The sequence below is a fragment of the Cherax quadricarinatus genome, chromosome 30 (genome assembly GCF_038502225.1).
Source record: "Cherax quadricarinatus isolate ZL_2023a chromosome 30, ASM3850222v1, whole genome shotgun sequence".
NCBI lineage: Eukaryota > Metazoa > Arthropoda > Malacostraca > Decapoda > Parastacidae > Cherax > Cherax quadricarinatus.
In genome coordinates this window covers 31212613-31225767 of record NC_091321.1, presented here as the reverse complement: position 1 = coordinate 31225767, position 13155 = coordinate 31212613, and the positions used below count along the sequence as shown (strand labels likewise).

The 13155-nt window shown below is 30.9% G+C and overlaps 1 protein-coding gene across 1 annotated transcript in view; it reads right to left on the bottom strand.

The window, feature by feature from the left end:
- Positions 1-13155, bottom strand: part of LOC128692795 (organic cation transporter protein) — a 305219-nt gene that overhangs the window by 2599 nt on the left and 289465 nt on the right. The window contains exon 10 of the mRNA XM_070090136.1: positions 10547-10683. Coding sequence (XP_069946237.1) covers positions 10547-10683 — 137 coding nt within the window. The remainder of the gene's footprint in view (positions 1-10546; positions 10684-13155) is intronic.

Genomic DNA, 13155 nt, shown 5'->3' with positions numbered 1-13155 from the left:
CACACACACACACACACACACACACACACACACAGACACACACACACACACACACACACATATATATATATACATATACATATAACATAAATTTGGTGGGTAAATTGTATTAATATTTTTAGTTGATGAATAGATAACATGAACTTAGTAAAGTGATTGAGTATTAGTTGGAGGTGTGTGACTTAGTTCTGGTAATGTCTCATGACCTGATAATTTTTTTTTGTGCTTATGTCTTATATTTATTGTCAATATGTCAATTATAGGTTTTGGTGTATGTCTTAGTTATGATGTGTATGTCTTAGTTGGAGGTGAATGTCTTAGATTTGGTGTGTATGTCACATGTCTTAAATTTGGGATTGAAATGTGTAAGTTGTGGGTGTCTGTGTATTATTTTTATTTTTGGTGGTGAAGATATGTTATAGTGCTCATGTTATGTTATAGATGTTGGTGGAAGTGTCGTGGTATTTTTGTGTATGTCTTATTTTTGTTCGAATGTTTAAAAAAATAAGTGTTTTCAGTGATCATAGTAGTTTTGAGATGAATGATCTTAGATTTTTGGTGATCTTGATGAAGAGTGTTGATAGATGATGGTAAACATGATATGGAAATGGTGATCTTGATTTTTGTGTGAATGTTTATAAAAAAAATGAGTGATTTCTGTGATCTTAGTGGTGGGGTCATAAAATCTGGTAATCGTCTTGGTTATAGTGTTCTTAGATATTGTGGGTACAACAGGTTGAAACAAGTAGCTACCTCTCAATAAGTTAAATGAAGTAAAAGTGGGGTGTGATGTTACCGACTGGCAAGTAAACACAGATGGGAGTGTGACGTCACTGGAGGTGACCTCGCCGGTCCTGTGAGGTGTGACATCGTGTGTTGGTGGTAGTGAGGTGAGTGCGCTTAGATATTATCAAATATGATTTTTTGTGTGAATGTTTATAAGAAATGAGTGTTTTCTGTGGTATTAGTGGTTTTTGAGGTAAGTGAATATGAGCGTTTGTTGATGGTGGTTGTCTTAGATTTATGTGTGTGTACAAGATATGTTTTTAGTTGATGGTGAACATGTACTAGGTGTTTGTGTATTAGGTTTGTGTTCATGCTTTTTTTTTTTATGCGCCCATGGGGAGGGAGTTCTTGGTTATAGTGATTTGATGGGATTTCTATAAAAAGGGTGTTAGATGGTGATGTTAAACTTAGTTTCTGGTGATTTTGACGGTGTTTTGGTAGTATTCAGTGGTGATTTGGTAGTAATCAGTAGTGTTTTGGGAGTATTCGGAGGTGTTTGATGGTGTTCCGTGGTGTTTTGGTGATGTTCAGAGTTGGTTCAAAGTTAGTCAGTGTGTTAGTTATGGTAATGTCTCATGTCATAAGTGTATGAGTTAGTTTTTTTTTGTGCTAATGTTGTAAAGTCTGGAGAATGAGGGAGTAGTATGGTGGATGAGTTGTAATTTCAGTTAATGAAGTGTGTAAGTGTAGATAAATTAGAGAAGATAAATCATATTTGGGGGTATTCAAAATGATATTTTGGAAGTGCTTCAGAGTTGTTTGGAAATGTTCAAAGGTGTTTATGTGAGTATTCAAATGATTTATGAGAGTGTTCGAAGTAATCTTGGGGTTGTTCTGTAGTGAGATGATAAAGGTTGTGGATGAGAGAATATTTCTTAAGAGATATTGAGAAAAGGTGGTCTCAAATGATGTATGAGAGTGTTTTGAAGGTGTTCAAAGTAATGTTTGGTGTGTGTGTGTGTGTGTGTGTGTGTGTGTGTGTGTGTGTGTGTGTGTGTGTGTGTGTGTGTGTTAGGTGGTCATAGAGTTTTGTGAATATCTTGGTTACAGTGATTTTAGTGGATTTGAGATGGGTGATGAGATGCATTTGTGGATGTAAAACGTGATTTTTGTGTGTGTTCAGAAGAGGTGTGTTGGGAGATGGGTGAGAGTATGTAAAGAAATGTGGGTGAGATGGAGAGGGGTATGGGGAGGGTTGTATTAGAAATTTAATGAAATATGGGGAGATTTTACTGAAAATAAAGGTAATACGTGAATATTTAAAAAAAAAATTATAGAATTGAAAAGTTATGATATATTGGAAAAGAATGAAGGGTGTTGAGACATGTCGTAGTGAGATTAGTTGTTGTGAGTATATCAATTTATGTGGATACAAGGAGATGGGTATGGAGAGGATTTTATTAGAATTTTAGTAATGTAAAGAGGAATGTGTGTTACATTTAAGATTCAGTAAAAAGAAGGGGAAAAATTTGTATCGAATAAATTGTGAATAAATTGGTAAGTGATGAGGGTTGTGGGTAATGTAGTCGAACTAGAGATACCAAAAAAGATGATATAAGTGGGTTGTTTTTGTGACTTTTTCTGATGAAATTAGTTAAAACGAGAAAAAAATGTGGCCTGTGGAGTGTTGGGGGGTTGTGGGTGTTGTTGTCGAACTAGTGATGCCGAAAAAGTGGTTATAAGTGTGTTGTTGTTGTGGGTGATGTGGGTTGTGGGTTGTGGGTGATGTGGGTTGTGGGTTGTGGGTGTTGTGGGTTGTGGGTGTTGTTGTCGAACTGGAGATGCTGAAAAAGTGGTTATAAGTTGTGGGTTGTTGTTGTGACTTTTTCTGATGAAATTAGTTAAAATGAGAAAAAATTGTGGGGTGTGGGAGATGTGGGTTGTGGGTGTTGTTGTCGAACTAGAGATACCGAAAAGATGTTATAAGTGGGTTGTTGTTGTGACTTTTTCTGATGAAATTAGTTAAAACGAGAAAAAATTGTGGGTTGTGGGGTGATGTGGGTTGTGGGTTGTGCGTGTTGTGAGTTGTGGGTGCTGTGAGTTGTGGGTGTTGTGAGTTGTGGGTGTTGTTGTCGAACTAGAGTTGCTGAAAAAATGGTTATAAGTTGTGGGTTGTTGTTGTGACTTTTTCTGATGAAATTAGTTAAAAATTGTGGGGTGTGGGTGATATATATATATATATACATATATATATATATATATATATATATATATATATATATGTCGTGCCGAATATGTAAAACTCGTTAATTAGCAAGAACTCATTTGAAATTAAGTTTTTTCTGAAATTTTCTCTTTTATGTTTAAAGATATATTTTTTTCATTGATGTTAATTTAAAAATATTTAATTTTGCACCAGAAGAGAATCTTAGAAAACTTACCTAACCTTATTATAACAGGAGCAATTTATGTTAGCCTAACCCAACTAAATATATTTTAAATAAGTTTACAATAATTTAGTACTAAACAAACGCAATCAAATATATCTTTTTCATTAGGTTCAGATTGATTTTGGCGAAATTATTGCATACACAAATTTTCACTTGCCCTATATGGCAACATGAGCGTTGCTATTTAAGCCAAGATCGCAAGTTCTGCCTATTCGGCACAACATATATATATATATATATATATATATATATATATATATATATATATATATATATATATATATATATATATATATATATATATATATATATATATATATATAATAAATATATATATATACATATAAATATATATATATATATATATACATATAAATATGTATACATATAAATATATATATATATATACATATAAATATATATATATATATATAATATATATATATATATACATATAAATATATATATATATATATACATATAAATATATATATATATATACATATAAATATATATATATATATATATATATATATATATATATATATATATAATATATATATATACATATAAATATATATATATATATACATATAAATATATATATATATATATATATACATATAAATATATATATATATATATATACATATAAATATATATATATATATATATACATATAAATATATATATATATATATATACATATAAATATATATATATATATACATATAAATATATATATATATATATACATATAAATATATATATATATATACATATAAATATATATATATATATATATATACATATAAATATATATATATATATATACATATAAATATATATATATATATATACATATAAATATATATATATATATATACATATAAATATATATATATATACATATAAATATATATATATATATATACATATAAATATATATATATATATATATATAAATATATATATATAGAGATATATATAAATATATATATATATATATATATATATATATATATACATATATATATATATTCAAAACTTCTTTTTATCGAACATGGACTTCCTTGATACAACTTTCTCAACATTTTGAAAATCAATTGGATGGTTAAAATTTCTAACATGAATAAATAGAGCATTGGAATCTTGTCCAGTTCTAATGCTATATTTATGTTGTTTTAATCTTAGTTCGAGACTTTTACTAGTGTGACAATAATAAATTTTATCGCAAATTTTACAAGGAATCTTATAGACACATCCGTCAGCATTTTGGGGGGAATTCTTTATGAAAAGTTTTTCTACTGATCAAGATTTTTAAATACAAGTTTGGTTTCAAAAGTCTTAAGAAGAGAAGGCATATCAATCAAGTTTTCGTTGTAACGGAGAACCAACATATTTTTAGTTGAATAAGGCTGGTTGTCCCTTTTTCGAGTGTAAAAAGTATTTCTAGCAATTTTAAAAGATTTATCAATTACGTTTCTTTGGTATTTCAAATCATTACCTATTTCATAAATTTTGGATATTTCCTCATCTATGAACTCTGGACTACAAATACATAAAGCTCTCATAAACATTGATGAGAAAATAGACAGTTTAACTCTATCTTGATGTGAAGAATAATAGTGGGCATAGGAACAGTTATTTGTAGGTTTTCTGTAAATTATAAAATTTGAATTCATTAATACTCTTAATAATTAAAACATCTAGAAAAGGCAAAGAGTTATTTTCTTCAAACTCAACAGTAAAGTTTATAGAATGGGCTAAGCTATTTAATTTGTTAAGGAAATGGTGTATAACTACATTCTTGGGCATAAGACACAAAATATCATCAACATATCTGAACCATTTAGCTCTATTAGGGAGGATCGTGTTAAACAGCCTTGTTTCAAAAAATTCTATATATAGGTTACTAAGAACAGGTGAAAGAGGATTTTCCATTTCCATACCAAACTTCTGAGTGTAAAACTTATCATTAAATACAAATTTTGCATCAACAATGCAAAGTTTAATAAGTTTAATGATAGTAGGAACTGGCAATATTAAATCATAATTAACGAGTTCTTCAGATAAGAAACTTAATAAATCATCAACAGGAACTTTCGTAAACAAGGACGTAACATCAAAACTAACCATGTATGGTTCATGTTAAAATAATTTAAGTCAGTCTAGGAGATTAATTTATCAACTAAATCTATGTTGTTTTGAACATTAAAGTTAGAAATTTTGCCAACAATAGGGCTCAAAATGTCAACAAGCCATTTGGATAATTTATATGAAACTGATCCTATGGAGCTAATAATTGGTCTGACTGGATTCCATGGTTTGTGTTTTTATTAGTCCATACATGTAAGGTAAAGATGGATTAGTGGAAGTAAATTGCTTGATTAATTCATCTTTGCCTTTCAGTAGAAGTTTTATTGTTTTATTGAAATTGCTGTTAACGGTTTCTAGGGGATTTTTTCTAAGTTTAGAATAGGTTTCAGTATCATCTAAGAGATTATTCATTTTTTCTTAATAATCATTTTCTTTCATATTTACTATTGCATTTATTGTATCTGCTTTAGTAAGGCGCAAATTTTTATTGTTATAAAGTGTATCATAAGACTTAAAGAATCTTTGAGGGCAATTGGGAATATTTTGTTTTAACACAGAGCTATATACCATTCCCTTACTAATATTAATTTCATCAGTGGATAAATCAGAAAATTTTTCAAAGTTACAAAAGGCTTTTGCAATTTCAACATTATTAAGTTTTTTTGAAGTTGCAAAACTTAGGCCAAAACCTAGAGCAGCAGTTGTATTTTTGCCTAAAATTTCATCTGATAAGTTAATTACAAAATTGTTATTAGCATGCTTTGCCCAATCACTATTTTCAATTAAAATGTCTAATTTTCTTTGTAGTTTGTTTTTGAGTTCATTACAAATTCTTCTGAGTTTATTATAGCAATGATCCAACATACTGTTTTCCATTCGGATGGAATGGCCTGATTAAAAGAGTATTTTTTGTTCTCAATATTTTGAATGCTTCCTTCTCCTGTATTTTAGTTATTTCAATATGTTTCTGAAGAATAATTCTCATAAACTCATCAAAAGGACGATCTCTCATGTCAAGGAGTCTATTGGGTAAAAGAGACGTGGGCAGAACCTGTTCATTTAAATTTTTTTTTGAAAAATTAAGTCGAATTTTTTAACTTGTGGGACTTGATCAGTGCAGAAGAAAACTGGGAAACAAAAGATATATGATTAGGAAAGCTTATCGAGAACATTCTGAAGAGTCGTGTGGTATCCATTAATGCAATAAGATCACAGTAAACAGGTGATTTCAGAATATGCAAAACAACCACTGTGAAAGAATATAGAAATTCCAAGTGCTTTCGTGACTACTCACATTATCAAGGAACAATGAAATTAATGCATCAAAGGAAGGCATATAAAGGGTCTAGCCCACACCTCACTATCACATCCCAAAACAAAGCAACACCGAATCGCACGTATGGATTAATAAAAACACACAAACCAGGGAATCCAGTCAGACCAATTATTAGCTCCACAGGATTAGTTTCATATAAATTATCCAAATAACTTGTTGACATTTTGAGCCCTATTGTTGGCAAAATTTCTAACTTTAATGTAAAAACAACATAGATTTAGTTGATAAATTAAGCTCCGTGAGCAACTTAAATGATTTTAACATGGTTAATTTTGACGTTACTTTCTTGTTTATGAAAGTTCCTGTTGATGATTTATTAAGTTTCTTATCTAAGGAACTCGTTAATTACTATTTACCATTGCCAGTTCCTACTATCATTAAACTTATTAAACTTTGCATTGTTGATGCAAAATTTGTATTTAGTGATAAGTTTTACACTCAGAAGTTTGGTATGGCAATGGGAAATCCTCTTTCACCTGTTCTTAGTAACCTATATATGGATTTTTTTTGAAACAAGGCTGCTTAACACAATCCTCCCTAATAGAGCTAAATGGTTCAGATATGTTGATGATATTTTGTGTCTTATGCCCAAGAATGTAGATATACACCATTTCCTTGGCAAATTAAATAGCTTAGCCCATTCTATAAACTTCAGTGTTGAGTTTGAAGAAAATAACTCATTGCCTTTTCTAGATGTTTTAATTATTAAGAGTATTAATCAATTCAAATTTAAAATTTACAGAAAACCTACAAATAACTGTTCCTATGTCCACTATTATTCTTCACAAACTGTCTGTTTTCTCATCAATGTTTATGAGAGCTTTACGTATTTGTAGTCCAGAGTTCATAGATGAGGAAATATCCAAAATTTATGAAATAGGTAATGATTTGAAATACCCAAGAAACGTAATCGATTAATCTTTTAAAATTGCTAGAAATACTTTTTACAATCCAAAAAGGGACACCCAGCCTTATTCAACTAAAAATATGTTGGTTCTCCCTTACCATGAAAACTTGGTTGATATGCCTTCTCTTCTTAAGACTTTTAATATTAAAGTTGTATTCAAAAGTCTTGATACAGTAAAAAAACTTTTGATAAAGAATTCCCCCCAAAATGCTCACAGATGTGTCTATAAGATTCCTTGTAAAATTTGCGATAAAGTTTATTACGGTCAAACTGGTAAAAATCTCGAACTAAGATTAAAACAACATAAATATAGCATTAGAACTGGACAAGATTCCAATGCTCTATTTATTCATTTGAGAGATTTTAACCATCCAATTAATTTTCCAAATGTTGAGAAAGTTGTATCAAGCAAGTCCATGGTCGACAGGAATATAATTGAATCTTGTTTCATAAAAAGCAGGTTTGACAATAATATGAATATTTTCTTTGGTTTATATAAATTAGATCCATTTATAATTAATAAAATTTGGGAAGAATTTGAAAATACATTGGACAAATAATAAAGTTTAAAATTCTTAATTCTTGGGTAGAATAGTTTGTTGGTGGGTTGTGTGAAGGACCTGTCTAGTTGGGCAAGCGATCATGCTGCAGTGTTCCCTTTCTTACGAAATCGTGTCAGGTGTTGCTTTGTTGTGGGATGGGATAATGAGGTGTGGGCTAGACCCTTTATATGCCTTCCTTTGATGCATTACTTTCATTGTTACTTGATAATGTGAGTAGTCACGAAAGCGCTTGGAATTTGTATATTCTTTCACAGTGGTTGTTTTGCATTTATATATATATATATATATATATATATATATATATATATATATATATATATATATATATATATATATATATATATATATATATATGTATGTATGTCGTGCCGAATAGGCAGAACTTGCGATCTTGGCTTAAATAGCAGCGCTCATCTTGCCATATAGGACAAGTGAAAATTTGTGTATGGAATAATTTCGCCAAAATCATTGTGAACCTAACGAAAAAATATATTTTAATGTGTTTGTTTAGTATTAAATTATTGTAAACAAATCTAAAATATATTTAGTTGGGTTAGGTTAAAATAAAGTGTTCTTGTTATAATAAGGTTAGGTAAGTTTTCTAAGATTTTTCTCGTGCAAAATTAAAAATTTTTACATTAACTTTAATGAAAAAATGTATCTTTTAACGTATAGGAGAAAATTTTAGAAAGGACTTAATTTTAAATGAGTTCTTGCTAATTGACCAGTTTTACATATTCGCCACGACATGTAAATATATATACATATATATATATATATATATATATATATATATATATATATATATATATATATATATATATATATATGTCGTGCAGAATAGGCAGAACTTGCGATCTTTGCTTAAATAGCAACGCTCATCTTGCCATATAGGACAAGTGAAAATTTGTGCATGCAATAATTTCGCCAAAATCATTCTGAACCTAACGAAAAAAATATATTTCACTGTGTTTGTTTGGTATTAAATTACTGTAAACAAATCTAAAATATATTTAGCTGGGTTAGGGTAAAATAAATTGCGCTTGTTATAATAAGGTTAGGTAAGTATATATATATATATATATATATATATATATATATATATATATATATATATATATATATATATATATAGCGCTGCGTACCTTGTCCTAAGGTTCGTAGGTTCGAGTCTCCTTCAGCCAGAGATCAGTGTTTGTGTATATTTCGCCTGCTCTCGCGAATTCCTTATATATATATATATATATATATATATATATATATATATATATATATATATATATATATATATATATATATATATATATATATATATATATATATATGCAAAACAACCACTCTGAAAGAATAGAGAAATTCCAAGCGCTTTCCTGACTACTCACATTATCAAGGAACATATATAGTTCCTTGATAATGTGAGTAGTCACGAAAGCGCTTGGAATTTCTCTATTCTTTCAGAGTGGTTGTTTTGCATATTTTGAAATCACCTGTTTACTGTGATCTTATTGCATATATATATATATATATATATATATATATATATATATATATATATATATATATATATATATATATATATATATATATATATATATATATATATATATATATATATATTTATTTATATATATGCGAAACATCCACTGTGAAAAAATAGTGAACATACATGTGCTTTCTTGATTTTTCACATCATTAAGGAAATTAAAAAAATGAAAAAAAATGGAAAAAGGCTGAGATATCACCTCTCATACATCCTTACGCACGACTCAGTATAATCCGGGTGTTAGGGTTAATATACATATCTAGTGAAAATTATATGGATTATGTAATGTGTAATGTAAATTAATGTAATTTACACTACCCAGAACTAATAGTCATATTAAAATCATTACTATTTTTTTATGAAACTTGATTCAGTTGTATTTCTCATAACAATGGATCTGCTTGATACAACTTTCTTGAAAATCAATTGTGTGGTTTAAAACCTTCACAAAAATAAACAAAGCATTAGATTCTTGTCCTGTTCTAATGTATATTTATGATATTGTATTCTTAGTTCAAGGCTTTTTTCCAGTTTGATCACAATAAAGTTTATTGCATTTTCAACAGGGACTCATATAGACACAGCCATGAGAATTTTTATGGATAATTCTTAATTTTTTTTTTTACTTTATCAGTATTTTAAAATACAACTTGGACTGTAAAGCTCTCAAGTAGAGGAGTTGTATCAATATGGTTTTCATTAAAAAAATGGAGAATCAACACATTATTGGTTGAATTTAATTGTTCATTTTAGTATTGTAAAATCAATTTTTTTAGAGCCTTGGCTATTTCATAAATCTTCAAAATTTATTGCATCACTGCGTTTTCCCGTTACAGTGGATTAAAGAATATCCTTACTTATTCGGTAATCTCAAAATCTAATTCTCCAAAGCCAGAATATGAAATCTACCATCATTCTCACCTGCCAAAAGCTTTACTCTCTTGTAGAGTTTGTGGTAATTCACATCCAGCAGTTTCTGGCAGGAAGACAGTAAGACAACCCGACACAAGTGACAACACACCAAATATTAACAGTGGTAACGGCTTGTATATATCAGCCTGTGGAAGAGATAAAAATACATTATTTTAAATAAAATTGTTTCTGACATTGAAAACCTAAATGAATTATAATAAAAACATTCCTAAGCACAATAAAATTTATGTAGTATATTTTCTGTAAGGTGAATAGTTAAGAGGAATGAGCTTCGAGAATGGTAAAAAAAAAATTATTTATATCTTGAATGGATAAACTAAAGACTCTACCTGTTGGATACATTGATCATCAACTTTACCACTAATTAAACCCAGCGTTGCTCTAACCTTCTTTTATAATGTAGACTTTATTAATGCTTTTAATCATCTGTAAGCGATCTCACTAAAAATAGTTCCTTAGAGAGTTTTCCAACTCTCGGAAATTTCACTTTTTGTGATGAAAGATCCATTAGCATCTTACTTTTTTTAAGATATGCTGAATGACTTGCATAGTTTTAATGTATAATAACGATTAAAAGATATATTTTGGACACTGTGTGTTCCATAACCCCCGTCCAGTGCAACTACATGCAGTAGACTGAAACAGTACAAATGCAACATAACCCCCGTCCAGTGCAACTACATGCAGTAGACTGAAACAGTACAAATGCAACATAAGTTTGTAGTGGAGGTAAGCATCAACATTGAAGATTTGCAGAAATTAGGAGAAGAATTTACAAATTATCATATGTGTAAAGGAAAAAAGGTACGTAAGAGCACCCAGCTACCTGAGCGGCATCACACTGGTGCCGAACTCCGACAATACGCCCTGGTATGGGTCATAGCATGAAGGAGCAGGCCCTAATTGCAGCAGACGTGATCTAAGAACACCCTGATCACGATGATCATAATGCCGTCTGGCAAGAAGTTTCTAACCTGCCAGGCTGGAAAAATGGCTAGAAGGGTGATGTGTGATTGGTGAAGTGTGACTTTGAAGTGTGACGGGTACAGTGTTATTTTGAAGTGTGGGGACAGATAGCAGGAAACCTGCTAGTAAGAAGTTTCCAGCAAACACCAATGGCAGGTGGTGGTGACTATTACGAGGTTAGTTTTAAATGTAACCTCAAAGATTGTTTGATGAACTAGTGGTTTGGTGTTCAATATTCTAGTGATTGAGGATATTTGTTGTAACGATCTGTTGTTATTGAAAAAGGGATTTTCTTCACCCCTTTCTTCAGTGAAACTCTGAAATTCACTGAAGAAAGAAATCAGTCATGGAGAGCTGGGAAAAGCGACTGGAGTAATGGCACCCAGAACAGGGAAAGTCCCACAGTTGCCATCCTGCAGACAACGAAAATGTCACTATCGCTGCAAGGAATGGCAACACCACACACCCAAACAAATAAAATAGCAGCTTACTGCACTTATTGTGGCACTGTTATGAGGTGTGAAGGCTTACTCAGCCCTGTAACAACTTCAAACAGTATTACTCAGGCTGGCTCCTCCTCAGGAAAATTAATGAATAGAAAAAGAAATAATAATTCACAAAGATAAACACTATTTATTAAATCAAACATAAAACAACAAAACATGAAAGGTATATCCTATTTGAAAGAAAAATGAAAAATGAAATGAATAAAATAACATTTGAACTCAACGCTAATCTACAAGGGTGTCTGGTGTTGGTGACACTGTTGTTGAAACCGTAGCCGTTGCTGATGATAAGGGGGGAAAGGTCGCAGGTGTTGGTGACCATCCACTGGCTAGTTCTTCACAGAGAATCGCCGTGATTATTATCCCGATGACAGGAAAGCAGGTTCTTTACCGCTGCAATGCTGTGGAGTTACGTCCTGCACTTTCATACAGGTGCACAGGTAGTTCAATACAAAATGGAGAAGTCTCTGGACGTTAGTCCTTCTGTTCTGCTCGTTGATTGCCAGGTGACCCTCTCTGACATCCAAGCTGGAAAGATAGACAGGTTACCCACTGCTTAAATAATCACTCTCCATGGTAAGTCTGATACTTAAAAGATGTGGTGATTATTACAACAGTCAACATAGAGCAAGGCTGAAAAGACAGTTTATTATTGATCAAAAGTGAAGCTTTCAACCAATAAATCCACTAGAATACAAAGCAGGCATGTACTTACAGTAGAGTTGGGTGCTGTGAGTCTAGTGATTTACTGTTTAACCAGAACCCAACACGTGACCTTTCGGGTGGGGGGGGAGGGGAAGAGGGAGGGGAAGGGATAGCGGGAGCTAGACTGACCCTACCTTATCAAGCAGCCGGCCGTCAAACTATCACTTTCAGGGAGGGGGAAAAAAGGCGGGAAAAACGGGAGCTTGACTTACCCTACCTTAACTAGTAGCCAGCAGACAAACTATCAATTTAGGGGTTGGGGGAGAAAAGGCGGGAATATCGGGAGCTAGACTGACCCTACCTTAACGAGTAGCCGGCAATGAAACTATTGTTACTATATATTCCCTCTCTACTCCTATCTATTGAACTTTTCCCTCACACTCCCCCATACCAAGACTTATAGTCAAGGAGTATAAGAAG